Source organism: Daucus carota, chromosome 2 (genome assembly GCF_001625215.2).
Source record: "Daucus carota subsp. sativus chromosome 2, DH1 v3.0, whole genome shotgun sequence".
In the NCBI taxonomy this organism is placed as follows: Eukaryota; Viridiplantae; Streptophyta; class Magnoliopsida; order Apiales; family Apiaceae; genus Daucus; species Daucus carota.
In genome coordinates this window covers 56,273,087-56,300,911 of record NC_030382.2, presented here as the reverse complement: position 1 = coordinate 56,300,911, position 27,825 = coordinate 56,273,087, and the positions used below count along the sequence as shown (strand labels likewise).

The window sequence follows — 27,825 nt, the reverse complement described above, 5'->3', positions numbered from 1 at the left end:
ATTCTTATATCAAATAAAAGTTTAGAATCTAAATTTTTATTTGATATAAATTTTTTAAAGAATAATTATGTTTATATGCGATTTTTTTAACACCTTAAAATATGTGTAAAAAAATCAGAAGGAGTTAAAATGGGACGGAGGTGTGACATCCCCAAAATCCGGGGGTCTGGATTTGGTGCCACTAAAATAAAATCATTTAAAAACCTGTATTTTGCGGAAGAAGGTAAAACAGATAATTAAAAATCTGGAAATTTTAAAAGATATTTAAATCAAAATCACTTTGACCCCCTAAAAACAGGATCGCTAATAGGTTACAACACTGAAATCAGAAATCAAAACTTACAATCTTATTACAACTTAAACTACATTATCAGTTAAACCTCGATAAGAAGAGTAACTGATAACCAAATAAATAAATCTATTATACAACTAAACTGAAATAATTCAATTCTAACCAGAAATATTCTTGCAGACATCTCCCTGGCAATCTCGCCTATCATCAATCTTACGCACAGCTCAACAATCGAATCATCTTAATCTCTAACTGAAAGCGTTAGAAATAATAGCAAGGGTGAGCAAAAGGCTCAGCAAGATAAGTTTTAGAAGCATAATAAGATAAATCCATAATATGCGGGGAATTTTCCAATCCAATAGGTAATGGATTTCTACTAAAAACATTTGTAATGCAATTCCAAACTGGAGAGAGAGAGTTTCTAACTATGAGAAACATTTTGAATCAAATAATTGATTCACTTCAAAATCTTTAAAACCATTTTGATTTGCATTGCAGCAAATCTCATAAAATAATACCTTTGCAAGAACTTCAAAAATTATTCATTTGAGAAGTTCAAAATAACGTTTGATAATCAACTGTTCATAAACCACAGTTCAAGAAATCCCTAAATATTCAGTGTCCATCATTATCGACTAAATTTCCATATATTTAGTTGCTAAACCAACATGACAATGATGAGTTGAATAAATAAGAAGATCTCAATTCATTCTTGGCTCTAACTATCACTGAGCAACAAATGCTTCAGCGACAATATGAACTTCGAATTTAATTTATAAAACTTTTCTGAAACTTAATACTAATAAAGAGTAGCATTAATATATAAACCTTCCACAACATTTTTAGGGATTGGAATAATTTAACGCTATGCTATAGCCGATGATCAGTCGCGAGATAGCACCGGATCATGCACGAAGCATGTCACCAAATTTTAAGGGATCCAAGGCACACAATGGCCTTAATTGTAACTGGACCGGCGTACGGTCCCCGAGGGTACTTCCAATCACAAAATAAGCAAGGTATCGAAATAATCGACAACCTTGTTTTATATCAAAATCATAATACTAGCCGTTAGATTAACGGTTCAGCATTTCTAGAACATTTAAATAAAAGTTCTTTTCAGGGGAAACATTTATAGAAAACAACAGTTGATAAAAGATTTTAGACATGATGTTGAGTGTACACATGTCAAGATAATAATTCAAGTAAAACAGCATTCATGCTCGAAATTGTGTAATGTAATTCATGCAACTAATATACTTGTATAAAGTATAAGTTCAATAGGAGAGAGAGGAAGTCAAAATCTTAAAATAAATAATTTCAGAGCTTAATCAGCTCACCTTTTTAAAATAATGAAAACAACTAAAAATTTTATAAAAACATTCAAGAGACCAGGAATACTTGTGTGCAATGGCACAAAATGTTTATTGAGTGAAGAAGATAAAATATGATTGGTTATAAAGAGATGTAGAACAAAATACTTGCAGTAGTTACAAGAGATAAATAATCATATTGTATTTTTAAATATAGGATATGCACTACTAGTGGCCATAGCAAAATATGAATATGAATGTCCTTATTTAAATAGAATAGACCAAAAGATCACTTGTGATAAGTACAAGTCATAATTAGAAAACTTGCCTCTGATGTCAAAACTAGTGACATCATAGTCAGGTTACTCGAAAACTCTAGATTGCCTTTGCATCTAGCTTCTGGCTCAACACAATCCGACAACACAAATCAACTGTTCTTGAACGTCCTTGATAAACGAGTCAGCCGACTATATATGATAACCAAATAATAATTTAGTTGACGAACAAACCAGATTGTCGTCTAACGAAATTGAATCAAAATCTAATTCTACCCTTCGTGGTATAAATATTTTCAATTATAATATACACGTAATATTCATAATTTAAACATGTAATCACATTGTCACGTATCACGAGATTGACATGCTTTAGTAATTATAAATAATCATAACCGGTAATCCAAGAATCTCTGTCCAAATCTTAATTAGAACCCGAATTATAATCTTAATTCGATTCTCAATTTAAATCCAATTCTTAATAATAGATTAATACCCGGACAACACTTCCTTTGTAATAAAGCAATCCCAACAATCAACACAATATTTGTCTAACACAGTCAAATTTTTGTCGTCTAACTTGCCAGACTGTATAACTAAACATGATATCTAACACTAATAAACCGATACACGAATCGGGAACAACAATTTATGACTATAATCACGTCATACCGTATTATAATAATACACCTTGCAACTACATATAACAATCAAAAATATATATTAATTTTATTAATATTATTAATATTATTGTTATCATTTATTAACAATAACAATAATAAAAATAATAAAAATATAATTAATGTTTGTTTTTGTTTTTCTCCAAAATCAACCGTCTCCCTGCCGCCACACCTCCGGCAGAAATCTCCGGTGGACACCACCGCCCACCACCACGACCGAGGCATCTCTCTCCCCCTCCCTCCCCCTCTCTCTCCCCCCCCCCTCTCTCTCTCTCTCTCTCCTCGCCTGGTCAGCAGCCATGGCGGCTGTAGCCTCAACCGCGTGCAGCTATGCCGCTGCTTCTCTTTCCCGGCGTGGTAGCGGCGGTGCCCAGCCGGCCACGATCCAGACCACCACCAGCCGTCCGTTCCCCGATCACCACAAAACAATCAAACCAACTCCTTCCCTTCTACTTAAACCCAGACCAACCAACGGTGGCTTCACCGTCAATCACAACCACGAAACCCACCAGCCTCCATCACTATTAACAGCCTCCGATTCAAGCAGTCAACCATAATCACAGCCATATATACATACACAGATAAGCATAACAATTGTATATTACACATAATTCATGACCTCACCTGCGATTCAAGCATGGATTTTGAAACCCCTGTTCCGAAACCCTAGTTCCCCAATTCTTTCGAACTGCGGCTGCGTGTATAAGACTTGTGTCTGTTTTAATAGCTTTTGTTTTGATCTGTTATACTATCTGATTATTAGTAGACGAGATGTACACACGGGGTTAACGCAGCTGCTAACTCTAGTTTAATAAAAGAATTTTATATATACTGATAAGGCTTATACCCCAATTATTAATACTATGAAACTACTAAACAAATTTTAGGGGTCTAAAAATATTTTCCAAGAATAAAACAAAATATACTACAATTCTTGAAATATCCTGAATGAATAAAATACGTAAAAATTTTATTTTTAATCATTTGAAAATTTTATATTTAATTGCCCATAATTAATTTTTTTGAATTGCAAATAATTAAAATAATCATTCGCGAGAATTTTGAATATTTTCAAATCATTCAAAACATTAAAATACCAAAACTGAAATATTTTGGTAGTTTTTACTTGAATAAAATATTGGCACAATTAAATACAGATTTTGATTTTTAAAAACTAAAAACAATTTTAATGAAGACACTATAATAAATCTAAATTCTAACTTAACCGCTTAGACAAAATTTGTAATATAAGTAAACACAGAATTCTGATATCTCTAAATCAAAGAACATCTCTGATTTATAAAAATAAACTCAATTTCTAAATTACTCACTCGGACAGAGAATAAACAATTAATGCTCATTTAACATGTACCCCAATTAAATCAATCACATAATTGAAGTAACTCAGAAAATTGCATAAAATTTCAAATAGTTGCACCTCAAAATATTATCCACATAATATCTCAAATAATCAAATTCCCAACATCTCACTGGATCGAGAATTAATTATATACTAAGATAATTATTTTTGAAAATCCAACAAACTGGAATAAAATATAAAATTTTATTCCTTCCTTTTTTTTTAAGATCACCAACAAAATAATAAATAATTAATAAAAACCCGAGTCATTACAGACTTCCCCCCTTATAAGGATTCCGTCCTCGGAATCAGCGAAGAGAGAATCAGAGCAGGCTATTGTTTGCAAGTCGCATCGTAATCTTCTTTTATAGTTGTGGTCATATACGAAATCTTATAATGCATTGGCAGGACTAACTCTTTTAAACCTGATTGGCATACCCTTTGAATTGATTGACAAATAAGAGTCATTTAATCTTAAAGTATATCAGATTTAAGATATCAAAGCAATTGTCATAGGTATGAGTTTCGAAAGCAAACTGATATGAAATAGAGAATTGCTGAGAGATCAATATGATCTAGAGAACTATGTTGCGTATCCAATTGATGATACTACTAAAGGTAATTAACCTTCTTGTAATGCACAACACACAAGTGATGGCGTCCCATCAAACTTCTATCACACAGACAGATAGTCCTTGTGTCCCCTATAAATAGGGTTGTTCATCTCAGTTAGAGTAAGAAAATCTGGAAAAAAAAAAAATTCAATCAATTAACAATGACTGTCTTTTAAATGAATAAATCTTTATACGCACCTTGGGTTCAAAATTGAATAGATTCCAAAGATGCTGATTTTCGGAGGAAAATAATAACCGAAAAATAATTTTACATAACGAGTAAATGGTGATAACTTGAAATAAGAATCATTCACCACTTTTAGAAGAAAGAAAAAAAAATAGAAATGAATTTTCACAAACTTGACAGGGCTTCCACAACCTAAAATAAGTATCATATTAGCCTCTATCACAATTCAATCCAAATACGAGTAAACGCAAGTATAGCAATACACCTCAAGAGAGAGCATACGCTTTTTAACAAACATCTTTATAAAAGAGATGTTAAAATAGATTATTGATTGGAAAATAATCAATATAATCAACAATGAGGAAGGCATTACCAACATTATCACAGATGTCTTCTCGATTGATTCTTCTGATGGCTCGTTCCGATTCTAGCGATTCTTCTCGATGTTCTAATATTCTGGCCGCTCGTATTCAACTCTAAAGATTCAATCACCGCAATCCACTTCAGTAAAAAGTCTTATCCAGCTTGGCACGGTCAGAAGCCATCTTCAACTTTATACAATAAGCATTGTAGAGCGTTGGCGTTCTAGCCTACTCATAGCACTATAACAAATAGCTAAACACGAATTTCATATAACTATCTTATCAAAGAATCTCTAACCCAACAAATCTCATACTCATTCTATATATATATATCTCTAGAAAATTAATATATGACCCTCTACCAATACTCAAGAAGTGGTAGGGATGAAAACAAACATTCTAGACTAGACAGGTTTCTCCACGAGTCTAGTTGGCACTGGTTACTCAGAAGTCAATCTCAAGTTCAAAAAGATTGGAAACTAAAAGTTCCATCATGTTTCCCTGAAATCCAAACTCACTAGTTCTAAAACTAGAAACTAGGATATCCCAAATGATTACTTGGAATCAATACTCCAATATCGACCTCAATTCTATCAACAAAGACTATACCAAATTGTCTTGACTTACCTCTATATGAGGTTCCACTAACCACAATCCTAACACAACCTACATTCTGATTTCAATAACTTATAACCTATAGCTCTGATACCAACTGTGACATCCCCAAAATCCGGGGGTCTGGATTTGGTGCCACTAAAATAAAATCATTTAAAAACCTGTATTTTGCGGAAGAAGGTAAAACAGATAATTAAAAATCTGGAAATTTTAAAAGATATTTAAATCAAAATCACTTTGACCCCCTAAAAACAGGATCGCTAATAGGTTACAACACTGAAATCAGAAATCAAAACTTACAATCTTATTACAACTTAAACTACATTATCAGTTAAACCTCGATAAGAAGAGTAACTGATAACCAAATAAATAAATCTATTATACAACTAAACTGAAATAATTCAATTCTAACCAGAAATATTCTTGCAGACATCTCCCTGGCAATCTCGCCTATCATCAATCTTACGCACAGCTCAACAATCGAATCATCTTAATCTCTAACTGAAAGCGTTAGAAATAATAGCAAGGGTGAGCAAAAGGCTCAGCAAGATAAGTTTTAGAAGCATAATAAGATAAATCCATAATATGCGGGGAATTTTCCAATCCAATAGGTAATGGATTTCTACTAAAAACATTTGTAATGCAATTCCAAACTGGAGAGAGAGAGTTTCTAACTATGAGAAACATTTTGAATCAAATAATTGATTCACTTCAAAATCTTTAAAACCATTTTGATTTGCATTGCAGCAAATCTCATAAAATAATACCTTTGCAAGAACTTCAAAAATTATTCATTTGAGAAGTTCAAAATAACGTTTGATAATCAACTGTTCATAAACCACAGTTCAAGAAATCCCTAAATATTCAGTGTCCATCATTATCGACTAAATTTCCATATATTTAGTTGCTAAACCAACATGACAATGATGAGTTGAATAAATAAGAAGATCTCAATTCATTCTTGGCTCTAACTATCACTGAGCAACAAATGCTTCAGCGACAATATGAACTTCGAATTTAATTTATAAAACTTTTCTGAAACTTAATACTAATAAAGAGTAGCATTAATATATAAACCTTCCACAACATTTTTAGGGATTGGAATAATTTAACGCTATGCTATAGCCGATGATCAGTCGCGAGATAGCACCGGATCATGCACGAAGCATGTCACCAAATTTTAAGGGATCCAAGGCACACAATGGCCTTAATTGTAACTGGACCGGCGTACGGTCCCCGAGGGTACTTCCAATCACAAAATAAGCAAGGTATCGAAATAATCGACAACCTTGTTTTATATCAAAATCATAATACTAGCCGTTAGATTAACGGTTCAGCATTTCTAGAACATTTAAATAAAAGTTCTTTTCAGGGGAAACATTTATAGAAAACAACAGTTGATAAAAGATTTTAGACATGATGTTGAGTGTACACATGTCAAGATAATAATTCAAGTAAAACAGCATTCATGCTCGAAATTGTGTAATGTAATTCATGCAACTAATATACTTGTATAAAGTATAAGTTCAATAGGAGAGAGAGGAAGTCAAAATCTTAAAATAAATAATTTCAGAGCTTAATCAGCTCACCTTTTTAAAATAATGAAAACAACTAAAAATTTTATAAAAACATTCAAGAGACCAGGAATACTTGTGTGCAATGGCACAAAATGTTTATTGAGTGAAGAAGATAAAATATGATTGGTTATAAAGAGATGTAGAACAAAATACTTGCAGTAGTTACAAGAGATAAATAATCATATTGTATTTTTAAATATAGGATATGCACTACTAGTGGCCATAGCAAAATATGAATATGAATGTCCTTATTTAAATAGAATAGACCAAAAGATCACTTGTGATAAGTACAAGTCATAATTAGAAAACTTGCCTCTGATGTCAAAACTAGTGACATCATAGTCAGGTTACTCGAAAACTCTAGATTGCCTTTGCATCTAGCTTCTGGCTCAACACAATCCGACAACACAAATCAACTGTTCTTGAACGTCCTTGATAAACGAGTCAGCCGACTATATATGATAACCAAATAATAATTTAGTTGACGAACAAACCAGATTGTCGTCTAACGAAATTGAATCAAAATCTAATTCTACCCTTCGTGGTATAAATATTTTCAATTATAATATACACGTAATATTCATAATTTAAACATGTAATCACATTGTCACGTATCACGAGATTGACATGCTTTAGTAATTATAAATAATCATAACCGGTAATCCAAGAATCTCTGTCCAAATCTTAATTAGAACCCGAATTATAATCTTAATTCGATTCTCAATTTAAATCCAATTCTTAATAATAGATTAATACCCGGACAACACTTCCTTTGTAATAAAGCAATCCCAACAATCAACACAATATTTGTCTAACACAGTCAAATTTTTGTCGTCTAACTTGCCAGACTGTATAACTAAACATGATATCTAACACTAATAAACCGATACACGAATCGGGAACAACAATTTATGACTATAATCACGTCATACCGTATTATAATAATACACCTTGCAACTACATATAACAATCAAAAATATATATTAATTTTATTAATATTATTAATATTATTGTTATCATTTATTAACAATAACAATAATAAAAATAATAAAAATATAATTAATGTTTGTTTTTGTTTTTCTCCAAAATCAACCGTCTCCCTGCCGCCACACCTCCGGCAGAAATCTCCGGTGGACACCACCGCCCACCACCACGACCGAGGCATCTCTCTCCCCCTCCCTCCCCCTCTCTCTCCCCCCCCCCCTCTCTCTCTCTCTCTCTCCTCGCCTGGTCAGCAGCCATGGCGGCTGTAGCCTCAACCGCGTGCAGCTATGCCGCTGCTTCTCTTTCCCGGCGTGGTAGCGGCGGTGCCCAGCCGGCCACGATCCAGACCACCACCAGCCGTCCGTTCCCCGATCACCACAAAACAATCAAACCAACTCCTTCCCTTCTACTTAAACCCAGACCAACCAACGGTGGCTTCACCGTCAATCACAACCACGAAACCCACCAGCCTCCATCACTATTAACAGCCTCCGATTCAAGCAGTCAACCATAATCACAGCCATATATACATACACAGATAAGCATAACAATTGTATATTACACATAATTCATGACCTCACCTGCGATTCAAGCATGGATTTTGAAACCCCTGTTCCGAAACCCTAGTTCCCCAATTCTTTCGAACTGCGGCTGCGTGTATAAGACTTGTGTCTGTTTTAATAGCTTTTGTTTTGATCTGTTATACTATCTGATTATTAGTAGACGAGATGTACACACGGGGTTAACGCAGCTGCTAACTCTAGTTTAATAAAAGAATTTTATATATACTGATAAGGCTTATACCCCAATTATTAATACTATGAAACTACTAAACAAATTTTAGGGGTCTAAAAATATTTTCCAAGAATAAAACAAAATATACTACAATTCTTGAAATATCCTGAATGAATAAAATACGTAAAAATTTTATTTTTAATCATTTGAAAATTTTATATTTAATTGCCCATAATTAATTTTTTTGAATTGCAAATAATTAAAATAATCATTCGCGAGAATTTTGAATATTTTCAAATCATTCAAAACATTAAAATACCAAAACTGAAATATTTTGGTAGTTTTTACTTGAATAAAATATTGGCACAATTAAATACAGATTTTGATTTTTAAAAACTAAAAACAATTTTAATGAAGACACTATAATAAATCTAAATTCTAACTTAACCGCTTAGACAAAATTTGTAATATAAGTAAACACAGAATTCTGATATCTCTAAATCAAAGAACATCTCTGATTTATAAAAATAAACTCAATTTCTAAATTACTCACTCGGACAGAGAATAAACAATTAATGCTCATTTAACATGTACCCCAATTAAATCAATCACATAATTGAAGTAACTCAGAAAATTGCATAAAATTTCAAATAGTTGCACCTCAAAATATTATCCACATAATATCTCAAATAATCAAATTCCCAACATCTCACTGGATCGAGAATTAATTATATACTAAGATAATTATTTTTGAAAATCCAACAAACTGGAATAAAATATAAAATTTTATTCCTTCCTTTTTTTTTAAGATCACCAACAAAATAATAAATAATTAATAAAAACCCGAGTCATTACAGAGGGAATATAAAATTAAATATAGTCGTGAGTGATCTTGTTGGATTCGTATTCACGAGTATTTTAACGCGGTGAAGTTTTAATATTTAATGCTAATATGAAATTGAAAATATTAACAATCAAAAATGTGTTGGCAAACGTGAGAAACACAAACAAGAAAAATATTAAGAAAATGGAGGGATTATCTTTTTTAGGGGTGTTCATCAAACCGCCCACACCGCATAAACCGCCCGCACCGCTCCGCACCACACCGCAAAATGCGGTTTTTTATATTCGTGGTGCGGTTGCGGGTTGAAATTTTAACAAACCGCACGGTGCGGTGCGGGTTGCGGTTTGAAATTATACGTGTGTGGTTCAAACCGCACCGCACCGCTATTTTCTAATATTAAAAATATATAATATATAATTACAAATATTTATATTATATGCATAAATTATTATTATAATGTAATCTCCTATGTGTGTGTGTATATGTTCAAGTTAACTTAATTTTCTTCATTTTACGATATAAATTAAGGTTAGTTCTAATACGATCAATTAAATATTATAATTATATCTATTTTCTATGAAATAATTTGTTAGTGATGAAATCTTTTCATCATTATCATACTTATATATTAGTTTATATTTCTTTTGATGAGTATCGTAACTCTAAATTTTTAAATACATATATTTTACAATTATTTTATATTTTAATTCAAATGTATAAACTTTTTGAATGTGTAAACCACGCAAACCGCATGAACCGCACCACACCGCATCGCAATTTTGTGGTGTGGTTTACGCGGTTTTTATACTACGCGGTGCGGTTGCGGTTTACGGATTTCCTCAAACCGCATGCGCGGGTTGGTTCACGGTTTTAGGAAAAAACCGCACCGCCCGCACCGCGAACACCCCTAATCTTTTTCTTGCATAAATTCAAAAAACTATTACTCCCTCCGTCCCAAATTAACTGTCCAGTTTGACTTTTTGATGGTCAATTTGACCCAACTTTGACTGAAAAATATGTATATTAAATAACTGAATAAAATTATGAAATATATATCATTGAAAAGATTATCAAATCTATTTTAGAATATATTTTTCAGTTTTGTAAAATCGTAAAAGAATAATTTTTAATTTTCAGTCAAAGTTGGGTCAAATTGACCATCAAAAAGTCAAACTGGACAGTTAATTTGGGACGGAGGGAGTACTATACTCAATATCATTATCATCATTATTATAAAAATTATGATACAAAAAATATAATTCAAATTTTAAATTTTTTTACCAGATGTATAATATTGTTTGCGTCATGAATATAATCATGGATGAAGGTCTTCATATAATATCAACATCAAAATCTTAGATTCAAAGTTAGTTGTTGCAGAAGAAAATGGAGCAAGTAATCCACAACCATAGATAGTGCTCTGGCGGCTTGACCCACCACTGTACTTTGGGTTTGCTCCATGGGCCCTTATCTCATCTCTCCCTCATTTATTTCTTCCGGCCCATTCCTCAATTCAGAAATTATTATCGATCAAACCACCACCACACATTATATGCCATACACTAACGTATGTACGCAAATTTACGATTCATTCTATTTTTTCGATTTATAACAGTGCATATAACTTCCAGCCTGTTATTACTCTCCGTCCTATTTTAATTGTCATATTTGATTTTATGCCGGTCAAATTGACTAAGATTTAACCGAAATTTATTAATATTTTATCAATTGACAAAATAAAAGATTGTCATATTTGATTTTGTGCCGGTCCTATTTTAATGTTTGTCTGGTGTGTGCCCATGTGCACATGCTAAGCACTAACATTTATAAAATTGGAGAGATTTGATTGGTGTGGTTGTTGTAAATGCAAGGGGAGCCATCATTATTAAAAAGTGTAAGCCAATCAAAATCTCCCAAATTTACAAGTTTTAGTGCTTAGTGTGTGCCATTGGGCACCATAGAAAAACCGAAGTTATAATAATGAACTGAATTGAAAATTTATTGAAACAAACGCATCAGACTTTAATCACGAAAAGGGTGTACGCCTTTTAAACACGCAAGTTATCTTTCTCTTTTCATGTGTTTCTCGAAACGAAGTCACCTACCTCTAATGGCTATGTGTTGTATAATTTGTACTGCTCTTTCTATCATTGCGAATTCATAATCATATACTCCCTCCGTCCCAGTCATTTGTATACAAACGGCTGGGACACGGAGACCAAGAAATTGTGTATGAAATGAGTAAAATTAGATGAAAAGTGGGTATAGTGGTGGGACTCATTTATATTTAATAATAGAATTGAGATAGTGGAGGAAATTAGTGGGTGTAATAATGTTTATATTATTATAAATGAAGATAATGTAAGAAAGTAGTTGGTGTAATGATTTTTTATATTATACTCCCTACATCCCAAATTAGATGGCCCCGTTGACTTTGGGCACACAATTTAAGGTTCATTGACCGCATAGATACGTGACTTATTTTTAAAATTTTATTTTTACAAAAAAAAATTAAAATATGAAATTTTCATTTATAAAAGAAAAAATAAAAAAATAAATTTCGGAAGTAGACGGTCAATGCACCTAAAGTTACGTGCCCAAAGTCAACGGGGACATCTAATTTGGGTTGGAGGTAGTAAAAGTTTACTACTTTTAGAATGTATACAATTGATGGGACATCCAAAAAAGAAACTGTTTTACGCGTATCATCAGCAGGTTTGATCACATAGCAAATATTAATATTTTCTTTTTATTTAGAAAATGAAAATTATAAAATTTTTAATATTTATTATATGATCAAACCTCTTAAAGATACGCGTAAAAAGTCAAACGCCCTAGGACCGGAGGGAGTATTATACACGTGCATTTAAATCTTGATATACTAGAATTTGGGATTGATTAATATTATTGTTTTCATTAAGATTATTAATTTATTCATACCAAAAATATAATAATTTTATTTTGTTATATTGAGATTAAAAATAATATATTCTTTTTATAGAATTTATTTCTTTACGAGGATCCACCATGTTTGGCACTCATTTTACGCATGAAAAGCTTTCGAGAAAGATATTTATCATTATTAGGCACAGGCGACAGGTTTGCAACTTTATGGTTCGTAGTAATTTAAACTTCTTAGTGTACAAGGAACTATTAGTTGAAAACTTTATATATTTTAGTCAAAGTAACGACTAAATGACATTTCATCTGCATTAGTTCTGCGAATTGACGGTAATTAATTAAACAAATTTTGAACGAATAACTATTCCATTGCTAAAAAAAAGGGAATAACTAACCCAGTTAAAATTTTAACTTTATTATAAATAAAAGTATTGAGAATAACATATAAAAAAAAGGGAAAAGGGAGTAGATTATAAATCTTGCTGTGTACTAATTATTATTTCTATTAAGTGATACAGTCTCATCCAAAAATAGTCTTAAATCATAAAAACAAAGTCACATGATTTTATATATTTTTTTGACAACCCCGCTTAAACTATCTCGCTAAGTTAAGATGCACCTTTCTGTTGAAAAACAGAAGTTAAGATGCACCTAAATATCGGAGGATGCAAAGCAACATGTGGCAAAATACAGAAAAAGATCCCTTGTTTAAATTGGTGGTTTGATTTAAATTTTAGATTCGTAATAAGAAAATAAAAATACTTATTCTGGTACCTATCTTTTTATTTCCATCTTATTTACCAAACACAAAACCTTGCACATTCACAAAATGGAGCGCCCAAAAAATTATTTTAATCAATATTATACATAATTTAGATCAATTCAAAGTGACGCTTTCTATCACAATATAAACAGGTGAGCTTATTAATGTTACACAATTTATAATAAAAGCATGTTTGACTTTATTTAAACAAGTAGTGTATGTGATTGAGGACAAACATATAATATATGAAGAAGGATGTTAATTTAATTTTTTTTAATAAGATGTTAGTTAATATTTTAAAAGACTAAAATGATATATTATTAATTCAAAAATGTATATAATCAAGTTAAGATCTAAAAGAATTGCGGTTAAGAGTTTCAGAAAAAAAAGAAGAAAGAATTGAAGTTAAGCTTTCGAGATTTAATTTTAAAGACAATTTCCTAACTCGAACGTGGTTGTAAGATTTTTTTTTTGTTTTGTCTTGTTTTCGGACAATTCATTAAAGAAACCAGTACTCACGGTTAAATGTTATTACCTGCGGGTCTCAGTCTCAATCTACTTCGATACAAAATTGTAAATCACAATTCACAAACAGGAGCATATACAGATTTCATTTTATCATGATTGAAAATTGTCAGGCCAAGTCGACTCAATCGAAACCAAGATTCTTTTTGTTACCTGTTTTATAGATCTGCTTCAGTATCACCAAAAAGAAGAAGATGAGTCGATCAACTTTCTAAAAGAAATTATTTGTTTAAAAATCTCCCCAACTTTTCACCATAACACCTGTACGTTTAGTTAAATTAAACTAGTCATTCACTAATTGAATTACCCATGCATGCATCACGTTAATAATCAAACCTGTTCCTTGTGTTCACATTGACACGTTTTCTGGTATTTTTAGAAAGTGGGGTTTTTCGAAATCTTTGCTGTGAGCCACTTGATCGCACGCAGGTCCAACTGTATGTATATTATATTATTTATTATATTAATGAAGAAAGTTGTATGGAGACTGGATTATTTGGAGACTGTAGAGACCTAATCCTGACCATCCAATCATTAAACATCCAACGGCTGCATATATTTTGTCCTGCACGTTTGTTTTCTCTCCCTATCCTGTCCTGCACTTCCAAATCGATGAACAACAAGCAGTACTTCTAAATCTTGCATAACATAAAATAATAATTCCATTATATTGGTGTTCAATCACCGAAATCCTAACAAATAAAAATAATAATTGCATACAAAACAAAGATGTAGTTGGACACTGCTATGATTGGCACTGAACTCATTGTCATTGTCCTACAACGAATTGAATTTGTTGCAAGACAAAATAACACTTGGATATATCACAAATATGCGGGACAAATTATTAATATTACATTACTAGAAATGCAGGACAAGAATATTAATAATACATTACTAGAAATGCAGGACAAGAATAGTGTAAATTATTAATATTACAAAACTAGAAATGCAGGACAAGAAATGCAGGACAAAGAATATTTAATCATGTCCATTAATTGTCATATTATTTAACGGTAGATCTTGTAGTCTCTAGTGACTCCAAAATTTTTGGTCTCCATTGAGCCCAACTCTTATATTAATAATTAATAATAAGTATTTTGCATATAATGGTCTGTTTATATAGGCGGTGTTGTTCATCTTCTCATGTCGGTCCTAATCAATCTTTCTCTGTTTCCTTTGTTTATTCCACGCGATAATTTAGTAGCCTTCACAGTCATTGTCTATGCCCTAATTCCCCACTTTATATTATTTGGGGCTAACTAGATCGTTCACCCTCAATTTTTGTTTAATATAAGTCGGCCATTTTTTAATGTTATAGATATGTTAGCCTATTTTTCGGGTTGTTAAAATGTAGGTATTTGTCCGGTTTCAATCATGCAATTTCAGTCGGAATTCCCAAATTTTTATATGTTCTTTGTCCCTAATATGTAAGACGATAAATATGAAACATGAGGTGAAATATAATTAAAATCCAATCATAACGTATTTAAATTTGAATTCTGAAAATCATCAATATACTAATATAAAGGAGAAGCGAGGGGCGTGTATGTGGTGCCTCTCGCATCGCTCCGTTCTATTTTTCTAATTTTCTGGAATTTTTAGATGAAAAATATCAAAAATTAGAACTACCTTTTTTAGTTTTGGGTATATTAGAAGCAAGTGTCAGAATCTGATTTTGTTACAAATTATTTATGGAATATAATAGCTTGAAAATTTTAATCTGATTTTGTTTCAGATTATTTAATTATGGGAAAGAGTAGCACACAAGTCTCTCTACACCTATAAATATCCCTACATATTGTATGATTTTGGATCATCTAAACACAACAACCCTACCTCTCTCTGGTGATCTCTTGCTCGATTTCTAACTCAGTGGTGCCGTTCTTCTGCAACGATAAGTGAATGCTGTTTATACAGTATTAGAAAAATAAAGGTTGTTGCAAGCAAAGGTAGTTATAGACCGCTATGTGGGAGTCGACAAATCCAAACATGGGAAAAGAATATAGTTTTGACATGATATTGATGGATGATATCAATAAATTAACTATTAGCGATGTATGTTTGTTGGTTATTCTTTTATAATATTTGTTTTGTTCATCGGACATGTTTGTTGTTAATTTTTATATAATTTACTTTGTATACGAGAAAAAATTATTCATGCATTATCCGCCTGCTCTGTTCAAGCAACTTTTAAATGAATGTTTATACAGTATTAAAAATAAAGGATGTTCAAGCAAGGGTAGTTATACACCACTATCTCACGGATTGAAGTTAGATGTTTTTGTGCACAATCAATCCAAAAAAATTGGAGGAAGGTGACGATGTAAGACATGATTACTTTTAAAAAAATAAATGCAAATAAAATTAGGATTCGTCGTACTTTAATTGTTAATTGCATGTATAAATTTATTTTCATTTTTTCACCATGAATTATAGTCCAGTTTTGCAATTTTATATATTATTATTGGTATTACATCAAGATTTTAATAATATAAAATTTATTTTATTCAACAAATATTGATTTTGAATCATTAATATACTTTTATTAGTTTTATAGCAGCCACAAAATTATTTTATTCTACAAATATTAATATTAAATCATTAATATAATCTTTATAGAACGCCGCAACGCGCGGCTTCTCAACTAGTTTATTTAAAATTTAAGATTCTGCAAATCTCAGTTGTTTCATGATATATTTAAATACTAATAACGGTTGTATCTTGAGCGGAACCTATATATAAATTTAGAAGAAACGAGGGAGTAAAATTTTTCAGGACACTCTAATATATTTATAGTTCAGTTTACTTGTGAAATTATATATATGTATATATTTTTTTTTGAAACATGAAATTATATTTATATTTCGTTCAACTCCTATATATATTTATTCGTTGCATCCTAAAAAATTCTGAAATTTGTTAGAGTTACAGTAGATTTGACAGATTTTCTCAATATTATAAAACAGTTTTCGGGAACAATTATATTGTCCACTATCAGCCATCAGGCAACTGTTACCCGCGTATTTTTCAATAAATATTTTAGTACTCTAGATTTGATCTCTGGCACTTTATAGTGACCTTTGTTAATTTTTGGGAATATTAAGTTGATTTCTTTCGGTTGTACACAATATGATGCTTATAAATTCAGCAAGATGACAACTGCTTGTGAGGACCAGTTAAATTTTACTTTTCTCGCAAGTTGAGTTTGTGGATGTCTCTAAACTTGACCATTACATTTTTCTGTCCTTTCTATTTGGTCCTAGTACGAATCTTATTTCCTTCCTCGCATCACCAGGCCAACTAGCATTCTACCTTTGTCTCTTTAAATAACCCAAGCTAGCCATACTACGAGCCCTGCTCGGAAGGTGAAATATACGCAAACCTTGTTACGTTCTGTCGAGAGGTTATTTCCGTGAAGACGATCTAACATATATTTTGTGTAATAATATATGTCCCTCTGCATATAATGCTGGATAGCGCATTTGACTATTTTGTATAAGCTTGCGTAGTTGTGTTTTGTTTTTGATTTGGAGAATGAAAGCTCGGAGAGGAAAGCGCTCGGAGGTAACTTGAATTTTTGATGTGATCTCATCTTATGGACTTAGAAGTTACTTATATGACTTGCTCTACTTATTTTGTAGGCCTTTTGGCCGTCAATTGTGATGAAGAAATGGCTTAATATTAAACCGAAAGTGCATGAGTTCAGTGAAGATGAAGTGGATACTGAAACTGAGAGCGAGGATGATGGTAATTGATATGGCAGTACCTTTAGTTCCTCAATAAATTTCATCATTGTATGCTTTATATCTCTTTGTGATTGTTTTCCAGCATGCTCATTTAAAGATATGCCGCGGCATGTTGCTCAGGATCTCCCCCGTGCAAGACAGGGGAACTTCTCTGAGTCGCGGTGTCAGACTTCAGGTTCTTCTTCACTGACTATATAAATTTCTTGTTACTTATGTGGTAGGGATGAAAATTTTTAAGTTATGTTTCATCACCCGAATTTTAAATTTCATTATTGGATTATCCTGTACAATTAGACATCTCTGGATATATATGATCATTATTGATATAGTTTACCATATGATAAATTTAGGGACGCCATTAAAAAGTTCTTACAAGAAACATAGGAGAGGGAATTCGTTGACTCTGCGTGCTCAGTATATTGTTACAAAAGATTTGAGGTTTGTCGTCGAACCTACCTTTGCAGTTCCCTCTTTTTTTCTCTTTTTTTTTTTTTTGCATATAGTGAAGATTGGGTGTTTGGTTTTTTTACTGCTGGTATAGCTTATTGAGTTAGTATGATTGTGATGATAGGGTGACTATAGGTACTTGGAATGTTGCTGGAAGACCTCCAACTGATGATCTAGATATTGATGAGTGGATTTGCATGGAAGAGCCATCTGATATCTATATTCTCGGGTATAGACTTCCTCCAACCCTTCACTCATGTAAATTCATCTAACCATTCCAAGATTTTTTTACGTTCAACGTTAATTTTATTATAAAATCAACTGTATAATGGTGAGGCGCCGTTTTGCATTAGTATGTCTGATGAATAATTGTAGTTTTCTGTGTGCCTATTGCATCTGCATTTTGATGAGCCCAGACTTGCAAGTTCTTGGGTAGATAATTTGAAGATGGAATTCTTTTATTTTATTTTTTTGATTTTTTGAATTGTTTTAGGTTCCAAGAAGTGGTTCCTTTAAGTGCTGGAAATGTTCTTGGAGCAGAGACAAGAAGACCAATCCTACAGTGGGAGTCTGTCATTCGAAGAACTTTGAATAAATCTTTCGAACCAGACACCAGACACAAAAGCTACAGCGCCCCACCGTCTCCAGTATTGAGGACATCCTCTGCCGCTGATCTCCTTGCTGAAGTTGATGGTACTTCTGCACTAGCGTTGATAGCTGAGGAGTCCTTAAGCATTGGTAAAGCAAGTGATTCAGAAAGCCAGAAGCTCCAAGGGATAATTGGTCTGGGAAAGAAATTTAATTTAAAAAGAACTCATAGCATTGATCGATATACCAGACTAGATTGGCCTGAGCGTCCACTGGATGGAACATCTCAAGTTCTCTCTTCTAGTTCTAAACTGCGAAGAGTATTTAGCAGTTCAGCTAGAGTCGGTTCTGACTGGACCGAGAGCGCTCATATCTTCAGTTCTCAAAATGTGCTCGGGCATGCTGGATTGAGAAGGGTACACCATAGCTCTGGAAACCTTGGATTGATGTGGATGGAACAGGATGAACAATCTGAAGTCTGTGATTCCGTTGATGATGTTTTAGATCAATGTCCCAAGGAGGAAGAAAATTCTTTTGATGTGTCTGAACTGGAATATGAAAATGCACTTCTTGAAGATGGAGTAAATTCACGTCTTAAGTATGTCCGAATTGTAAGCAAGCAAATGGTAGGAATTTACATTTCTGTCTGGGTCCGTCGAAGATTGAGAAGACATATAAATAACTTGGAAGTCGCACCTGTAGGAGTGGGACTTATGGGCTACATGGGAAACAAGGTATAGCTTATTTTACCTTAGTCCGATCTACCTTAATATGTTGATAAATCAGTATATGTTTCTTAAAAATTTAATACAATGTACTATGTTCTGTTTACTTGCACACTGCAATTTTCAGACAGTTATAACTGATGATGAACTTTAGGATTTGAAGGATTTGCATGATTAGTTTGAGTAGGGCTTATGATTGCTGGTTGACATACTAGATCCTCAGAATGTGATGTTTATTGGTGCAGGGATCGGTGTCTGTTAGTATGTCTCTTTTTCAGACGCGGCTGTGCTTTGTGTGTTCCCATTTGACCTCTGGTCACAAAGAAGGTTATGAACAAAGGCGCAACTCTGATGTGTATGAAATCATAAGACGCACTCAATTCTCATCTGCTTTCGAAGCTAACAAACCACTGACAATTCCATCCCATGAGTAAGTATCTCATTCTTGACATCAAGATACAAAACGCCTCAGTCTTATAGCTGCATCATATTTTTTTATGACTGAAATAACCTGCAACACACCTATAGGAGTGAATAATGAAACTTTTTGTAGTTCAAAATTTGCTGCCATAAATAATAAACCTTTGGTGACATCTTTTTAACACACAACTACGCTGTTCTGTTACCACCTTCTATGCAAAAACATTCTGACCAAGTGCTTCTATAAAAACAGTCAGGTGTTCTGGTTTGGAGACTTAAATTATCGTATAAATATGCCAGACTCAGATGTAAGAAAACTTGTTGGCAAGAAGAAGTGGGATGAACTCCTCGAAAGCGATCAGGTAACTTTTAATTCTGGCTGTATTTCTGGTTTAAATAAAATTGAAACACGAAGTACTGCTTCTGATAGTTACCTGATGCATATTGTAGCTAACCAATGAACTACGGGACGGGGTGTTTGATGGATGGAAAGAGGGGGTAATAAGCTTTCCGCCTACTTACAAATATGGAATCAACTCTGATGTATATGTTGGTGAAAATCCAAAAGAAGGGGAAAAGAAAAGATCTCCAGCATGGTATGCTAATATTTCTTAGAACCTGCCAGATGGAGAACATTATCTGAATAAAAACATTTTTTCTCATGACTCTTGCTTGGCAGGTGCGATCGTATACTTTGGTTAGGTAAAGGCATAAAGCAGCTATCCTACAACCGAGCAGAAATGTGGCTCTCAGACCACCGGCCTGTGAGTTCAACCTTCTTGATAACAGTTGAAGTATTTGATCAGCGGAAGCTTCAAAAGGCCCTTAATGTTACTAGTGCAGTCGTACACCCCGAGATCTTCGAAGAGGAAGATTGGGAGTAAGAATTGCAGGCACCTGGTTGACCCCCGAATTCATAATACGTAAGTTATGATGTCTCAACAGCAATTTTAGATTCTGAAGACCAAGTAGCTTGACAGGATTATTATTTGTAACATTTTTGTCATTGGAGATATCTTATGCTTCCTTGATAGAATTGTTACTTATATTACTTTTTTGTTGTAATTAATTACTTTTTACAGACAAGGAGATAATATTAGGGGCTCAATTAGACGAAAAACGTGATCCTCTCAGTACGACTCTGTTGCATGGTTGTACTCTATGCATAAGGCTGCCGTATCAACATGGTTGGAGAAGATCATGTGTGGCTCTAGCATGATAGCATCATTGCAGGCGAATACACATTTTATTATGATTTTTGGGGCTCTGGTTTACGAAAAATCATCAGCAGGAATGTAAATTTTGATAGAATGTATAGAGTAGTCTGAATCGAAAGTAATGTGATATATCATAGATTTATAATTTATTGTCTTGTAAGTTGGACCTCGCAACTTCTATGATACAGAGTGTATTTTATAAGAATGGGGTGAATCTTTAGCTTTGTAAATGACCCTGGTAACTGTGTTGTCCTTTATTTGTATGTAATGCAGATTTCTCTTAACTATCCAACATCGATAAATCAATATTTTTCATATTAATATTCAGGAGAAAATAATGTGTAGTTCGAAAGGCAGACAATGTGAACTGCAACAGAACTCTTGTAAAACGACATTCTTTAAAATAATGTAACTATGAAATTGATGACAATTACTAAGCCGGCTGGAATATTGTCAACCGTAATCTTCCAGACTGTGGTGTTCAACAGTTTCATCCATAGATTGATTCTTGCAGTATAACCATATCTTAATGGCGTAGTGATCTGTGCTGATAGAGACTCCGGCCTGACTACTTTTGTTTATTTAAACGTGCTTGGGCAAGAGTAGTACCGGAAGCTATAGGAAAAGAGCCAAGGACTGAACTTTTTAAAGACCAAATGGGAAGTTCAAAGGGTGAAAACTCAAGCCAATATGGTGGTTCAATTCCGGTGGAGAATGTGCAGTCACTTGCTTCCAAGAATTTGATTGAAATCCCACCCCGATATCTAAGAGGGGAGTACGAATCTGAAGAATTGCTAGATGATGAGGCCTTGGAGATTCCAGTTATTGACATGCACAAGTTTGCTGTTGGACCATCAGAATATAAGTCTGAGCTCGAAAAGCTTCACTTGGCTTGCAAAGACTGGGGCTTCTTTCAGGTAACAGTTCATGTAAAATTATATGGTTTCTCTGGAGACTACTAGTAAAGTTGTGATGTTGAAACAGATGATTAATCACGGGGCACTGGAAGAAATTGAGAAAATGAAGGCGGTCACAGAAGAGTTCTTCAAGTTGCCACTGGAGGAGAAGATGGTGAGTGCTCAGCTACCTCACAGCATTGAAGGTTATGGCCAAGCCTTTGTTCATTCTGATGACCAAAAGCTTGATTGGGCTGATATGCTCTTCCTTCTTCCGCGTCCATCTTCCAATAAAAACACCGAAATCTGGCCTAAAGCTCCTCCTTCCTTCAGGTAACAGCACCTAGCACGCTTGTAACAGCATCTGATCACCTTATGGTAGAATAATGCTCTCTTTTTTCGTTTGAAATTTCGTGTTATGATCAGACCAGCGTTAGAAGAGTACTCAGAAAAGATGCACGAGCTTTCAATCAAGCTCTTAAGGCTAATGGCTGAAAACCTCAAAGTTGAACCTGAGAGTCTCGTCAGTAAGTTCGATCCTGATGGTGGTCAGGGGGTAAGAATGAATTACTATCCGCCTTGTACCGAAGCCAACAAGGTTTTAGGCCTTACTCCACACTCCGATTCCATCGGACTCACACTGCTGATTCAAGTGAATGATGTTGAAGGACTGCAAATCAGGAAATCCCGAAAATGGTTGCCTATAAAACCCATTGCAGGAGCTATAGTGGTCAACATCGGAGACATACTGGAGGTAAGTTAACATACTTTCACAAGACAATCTCTTTCTAATGACTAACTTGGTTTATTTCATTAACCAAGACTTTGATCAATTTGGGACCGAAATTATGAGAATGCAGGTATTCAGTAATGGAGAGTACAGTAGCATTGAGCACAGAGCTGTTGTGAACAACGTAAAAGAGAGGCTTTCGATTGCTGCATTTCACAGTCCACATATAGATACTGATATTGCTCCATTACCGGAGCTTGTTCAAGATAATTCTCCGAAATATAAGACCATAAGGCATATAGACTTCATAAGATTGGTTCTCGGAAGTCATCTTGATGGTAAAAGCATCCTAGATTATCTAAAATTGTAATCAGTTACAAATCAACTGATATATAGCATTGTCTCTCGATAACAAGAGGTTAAAGGTTCTTGACTCCGTCTCTGTGAAGGCATGAGTTCATAAGTATTTCAAATTTCCGCAATTGATGAATGAAAGTGAAAATCCTTTTATGTAATCCCACCTTGTTGCAAGGCCTTTCGGCTAAAGTAGTTGTAATGATTCCAGTAACAAAATCTCAAGTTCGAGGTTGACTAGGATTCATTGATAGCCCACTGGTTCCAAAATTATCAATGAAGCCTGTATATATCTTGCAAAAGATTTCTAGGGACATAATTTCATGCCATGCCTAAACATTGGTTCAGCAGAATACATCATAAAAGAGATTGCAAATAATTTTTGACTCTAACTGACCACCATTGTTTGGCACATGCTAAAAACTATCAAGGGTGTCAAATTAACCCTAGCCAAAATCCCAAACAACTTATATGTTAATGTTCATATATTATGAAAATATGTAAATGGACACTACTGTGTCGCCATTTTTCGTCATTATGTGTATTTTCTGAAAACTGAAAGTTTCAATTATGTTGTGAAAGTCACCCTAGAGATATGTGAGCAAAAAATGCCGAAACATCTGATTTTGACATTCCGCTTGCCATACGTTGATGGGGACCCTGTCACTGATCCTCTGTTCATTGGAAAATACTGCTGACAGAGCAGTCATCATGAACACGCCAAATGGTTTCTCCCAAGAGATTCGCAACTGAAAGAACAGTCAACTGTGGGAAGTAGTTCTTGTCTGGAATCGGAATTGTATTGGTTACTATGACTTCTTGAAATAGGCCACTCGACAACCTATCAATTGCAGGAGGGCTGGACAAATAAAATTTTGTAAGTATGTGCCATTGTAAAAAGCATTTAACGATAAATTGGCCAAAAGAATAACTTGACAGTTCACCAACAAGAGAAAATACCTCAATTTTAATTCAACACACACACACACACACACACACACACACACACACACACACACATATTTGTTGTTAAAATACACAATTATATATATTTTATATCAAAATTTTCAATTGAAAATATATTGAGCATCTCGCCGACACTTGACACTCAAAAATGGGTACGGGACACAACACTTCATATAGGACCAAACAATGCAGAGTTTTTACCAAATCGGACACATAATAAACACCTTTAGCTAAATGCAGGCAAGCAGTAGTATAATAGTGGTCTTCTATAATCTTACAATCCATGCAAACAATCCTGATTATCCAAACCAATCAAAGAACAACTGATCCCATGTATATTATCAACTTAAGGGTCTTGAATCAGTAACTCAAAGACAAAATGGATGCATCTGCTGACTGATGTTGTGCATTAGTTTATACTATGAAGTAATATATATGTAGACCAAAAATATGATTCAGTGTTTGTACCAGTCTCAAAAATGATACAGATATCTCTAAAGACAGGATAAAGAAGGAACAAATCCTATACTCATGCACCACATGAAACTAATTAAATTAACACACATATATGCATCTAGGGAGATTAGTAGTGACAAATAAATAATCATTACCTGAAAACAGCATGCGTGCAACACGCATAGACTTCCTTGGCACCCTCTTCATGCAAAAGAGCTGCACCCTTAGTAATAGTTCCTAAAGCCCATAAAGAAGGCAGATTAAATTATTGGTGCTTTAAGGAAATCTTTAGAGCTTGCAAACACCAAATGTATGCAAAATAAATATGGTCCTTATCAGGTACCTAAGTCCTCGATATATAATTAACTTAAAAATACATCAGTAAGCAAAAGATGCTGAAAAGCATGATCTAAATTATATATTTTGTAAAAAGAGATGTGTTTTGACAAACTGACAGTAGTATATGTTGAAATAGCTTCCAGATGCAATTTAAGCTAAATTAAAACTCTTCATCTTCTATCACTCTAGTATTTAACTTTCCATCTTGTATCATCTATAGTGTAATGTTTATAACTCAGGGTTTGACATATAAACTAAACTCACCAGCAGTGTCAATCATGTCATCTAACATTACTGCAACTTTTCCTTTAACATCACCAATCAAATTCATCACCTGCGATATAAAAGGATGCCATTTAGCATTGATCAGGACATTTGAATTCATATAAGAGTAATAAAACAGAACAAACTTTCCAAAAAATGGCTGTAATTAACAAACAGCAAATCATTAAAGGCATTAGGTATTGTAACTTCACTAAGTTGTAAGATGGATAACTCATGATGGTTTAAACAAATGCTTATCTTTTATGATCATGACACTATGTACTGGTTCAGTATTCAGCATAAATAATTATTACTTGAATTCAATATAGAAGTTTTAATTGAGGATGCCTACTTCACCATCTTCATGGAACTAGTAGATAGTGTCTTAAATATAAAAAATTAGATACTGTTTTAATCACCTCGGCAATATTGTGCCCATGACGCCTTTTGTCCACAATGGCTAGAGGGGCATCAGATAGCTTTTTGGCAAAGGCACGTGCTCTTGCAACTCCTCCAACATCAGGTGACACAACAACCAAATCATCAAAAGATATTGTCTTGCTGGCAAGATAATCAAGAATAACAGGCTTTGCCAAAAAAATAAAAATAAAACATTAGTTAAAGAAAACATTAGCTATGCTGATAATCTTATACATTTTGGACTAATTACCTGACAATATACATGGTCCACTGGGATATCAAAATAACCCATGGACTGCCCAGAATGGAGGTCACAGGCGATGACACGATCAGCACCAGCAATGGTTATGAGATTTGCTACTAGCTTGGCAGCAATAGATTCACGACCTTGAGTCTGAAATTGAAAAAAAGAAAGAAAAGAAGAGATCCTAGATTTTATTATTATATTCAGATATTTTATTAACCTAATATCTCTAAAATGTACACTACCAAACAAACAAATACTTTCAGATGATATTACCCTTCGATACCCATTGGATATAGAGTACCTTTCTATCAGCCCTGGCATATCCAAAATATGGAATCACTGCAGTGATATTTTTGGCCGACGCCCTTCGACAAGCATCAATCATTACTTGGAGTTCCATAAGATTCTCATTTGCAGGGGGTGAGGTGGGCTGAATCAAGTAAACATCACATCCTCTTACACTCTCTTGAAGCTGAACATAAGTTTCACCATCAGCAAATCGCTTCACATCAACTTTTCCCAATTTGACACCCATGTACCACGCAATTTCCTGAATAGTCAAATAAGAAGATATACTAATTACCCTCTGATGACACAAAGAATAGAAATCCATGGAAACAACACTACTATCTAACTAATTTCCCTATTCCATAAGTTTGCAATTCCAAAAACAGGGCATTTATGTTTTCAAAAGCAGAGAAGGAAGCAACAGCCATATGGCCCATATTGTCTGCAAGCGACAAAAATACTACTAATTCAATTCACATCGAACCACCCATTCAGGAAGCACGCCACAAACTATAAATTCTTTTGAACGGACTACAACTTGCAAACTAGTATAGTCAAAACAAGAATTAAAAAACACCGCAAACAAAAACACTTAAGTAATGCGAACGTCATGTATGCCAACCTCAGCAAGAGTAGGATTAGCCGTCCCGGAGAAAATCTTGAGCCTGGAATTAGCTGGAATGGAACTCTCTAGACGCCTAGTAGGCAAGAACTTGGGAAGAATGCCATCAGTATTCAAAATAGGCACAACCGGTCTCCCATTAGCTGATTCTGACTCCCCAAGCTCACATTTCTAACACCAAAATTTCGAAACAAAATTGATAACAATAAACCCCACCACAGCATAACCACCGAGAATACAACAGTAACATTCCATTACTCTATAATGCACATCATAAACATCACAGCCACAAAATTTATCTAATTCCATCACACAATTTGAGCCCTAATAATAAAGTTCTCAAATTTATTTATTTTCTTGCTAAATTAAAGTTCTCATTTTTACTCACATTAATACAACAAACAATTCATAAGCACATAAAAAGATGACAAAACATGAAAAAGATAAAATCTTGATACATACAACGGCGAATCGAGCGCGAAAGTCGCTGGGTAAGAAGGCGCCGCTGCGGCGGAGAGAGAACAGAGAAGACGAGGACGACGTAGAACACGAAGGCGGTGTGGGAATGAGCATAGAAGCCATGCTCTAGGGTTTGTGAGAAAGAGAGAGACAGGGAGAGAGAGCGAGAGAGAGAGATTGTTTGTGTTGCGAGTAGTTTTATATTAGTAAAATGGCGCTCGCTTAGTTCCACTGGTTTGTTTCCGAGGATTTTATTTCCTAGGTGGAGAGGTGGGAGCATGGAGAGAAGTTATACGACGACGTTTTGGGAGGGAATAACTGCGGTTTTGGCCCGGGTCAAAAGAGGCAAAGTATCTGATTCAGGATAGAGATTAAAAAGTGGACGTTACAGTAATATTTTATTCTTTTTTATCTTAAGCTAGTCAAAAAGTACAGGTATATTGGGTAACGTATTTGAGGTATGCAAAGTTACGTTCAGGAAAACCGAAATAAAGTTTTTTTAGATGTTTTGAAATATTTGTATTATTTTATGATTTCATTTCCAAAAAAATTAAATACTAACAAAGAAACGGTTTCATTCTCAAAAACAAAGAAACGGTTTCATTCTCAAA

At 33.8% G+C, this 27,825-nt stretch overlaps 3 protein-coding genes and 1 long non-coding RNA gene across 4 annotated transcripts; 2 read left to right on the top strand and 2 right to left on the bottom strand.

The window, feature by feature from the left end:
- Positions 1 to 236: 236 nt before the first annotated feature.
- On the bottom strand, positions 237 to 9,811 carry LOC135150867 (uncharacterized). The gene is made up of 5 exons (XR_010289299.1): positions 8,841 to 9,811; positions 7,585 to 7,727; positions 3,185 to 6,195; positions 1,930 to 2,072; positions 237 to 540 (listed from the first exon to the last, which is right to left on the bottom strand). It is a non-coding gene; the product is annotated as an uncharacterized LOC135150867 (long non-coding RNA).
- Positions 9,812 to 17,212: 7,401 nt separating this feature from the next.
- LOC108205999 (type I inositol polyphosphate 5-phosphatase 2) lies at positions 17,213 to 21,457 on the top strand. Its single transcript, XM_017376152.2, has 11 exons — positions 17,213 to 17,594; positions 17,672 to 17,777; positions 17,859 to 17,951; positions 18,127 to 18,214; positions 18,348 to 18,452; positions 18,717 to 19,545; positions 19,782 to 19,966; positions 20,210 to 20,318; positions 20,407 to 20,552; positions 20,636 to 20,879; positions 21,039 to 21,457. The coding sequence occupies exons 1-10, from the start codon at positions 17,565 to 17,567 to the stop codon at positions 20,838 to 20,840; spliced, it is 1,896 nt and encodes a 631-aa protein (XP_017231641.1). The 5' UTR covers positions 17,213 to 17,564; the 3' UTR covers positions 20,841 to 20,879; positions 21,039 to 21,457.
- Positions 21,458 to 21,609: 152 nt separating this feature from the next.
- On the top strand, positions 21,610 to 24,015 carry LOC108207842 (S-norcoclaurine synthase 1). Its single transcript, XM_064088376.1, has 4 exons — positions 21,610 to 22,090; positions 22,158 to 22,402; positions 22,496 to 22,823; positions 22,930 to 24,015. Exons 1-4 carry the CDS (start codon positions 21,830 to 21,832, stop codon positions 23,167 to 23,169), a joined length of 1,074 nt encoding a protein of 357 aa, XP_063944446.1. The 5' UTR covers positions 21,610 to 21,829; the 3' UTR covers positions 23,170 to 24,015.
- Positions 23,458 to 27,813, bottom strand: LOC108206173 (ribose-phosphate pyrophosphokinase 1). The gene is made up of 8 exons (XM_017376386.2): positions 27,218 to 27,813; positions 26,756 to 26,926; positions 26,147 to 26,395; positions 25,849 to 25,992; positions 25,598 to 25,765; positions 25,179 to 25,248; positions 24,731 to 24,812; positions 23,458 to 24,012 (listed from the first exon to the last, which is right to left on the bottom strand). The coding sequence occupies exons 1-8, from the start codon at positions 27,335 to 27,337 to the stop codon at positions 23,832 to 23,834; spliced, it is 1,185 nt and encodes a 394-aa protein (XP_017231875.1). The 5' UTR covers positions 27,338 to 27,813; the 3' UTR covers positions 23,458 to 23,831.
- Between the last annotated feature and the right edge of the window lie 12 nt (positions 27,814 to 27,825).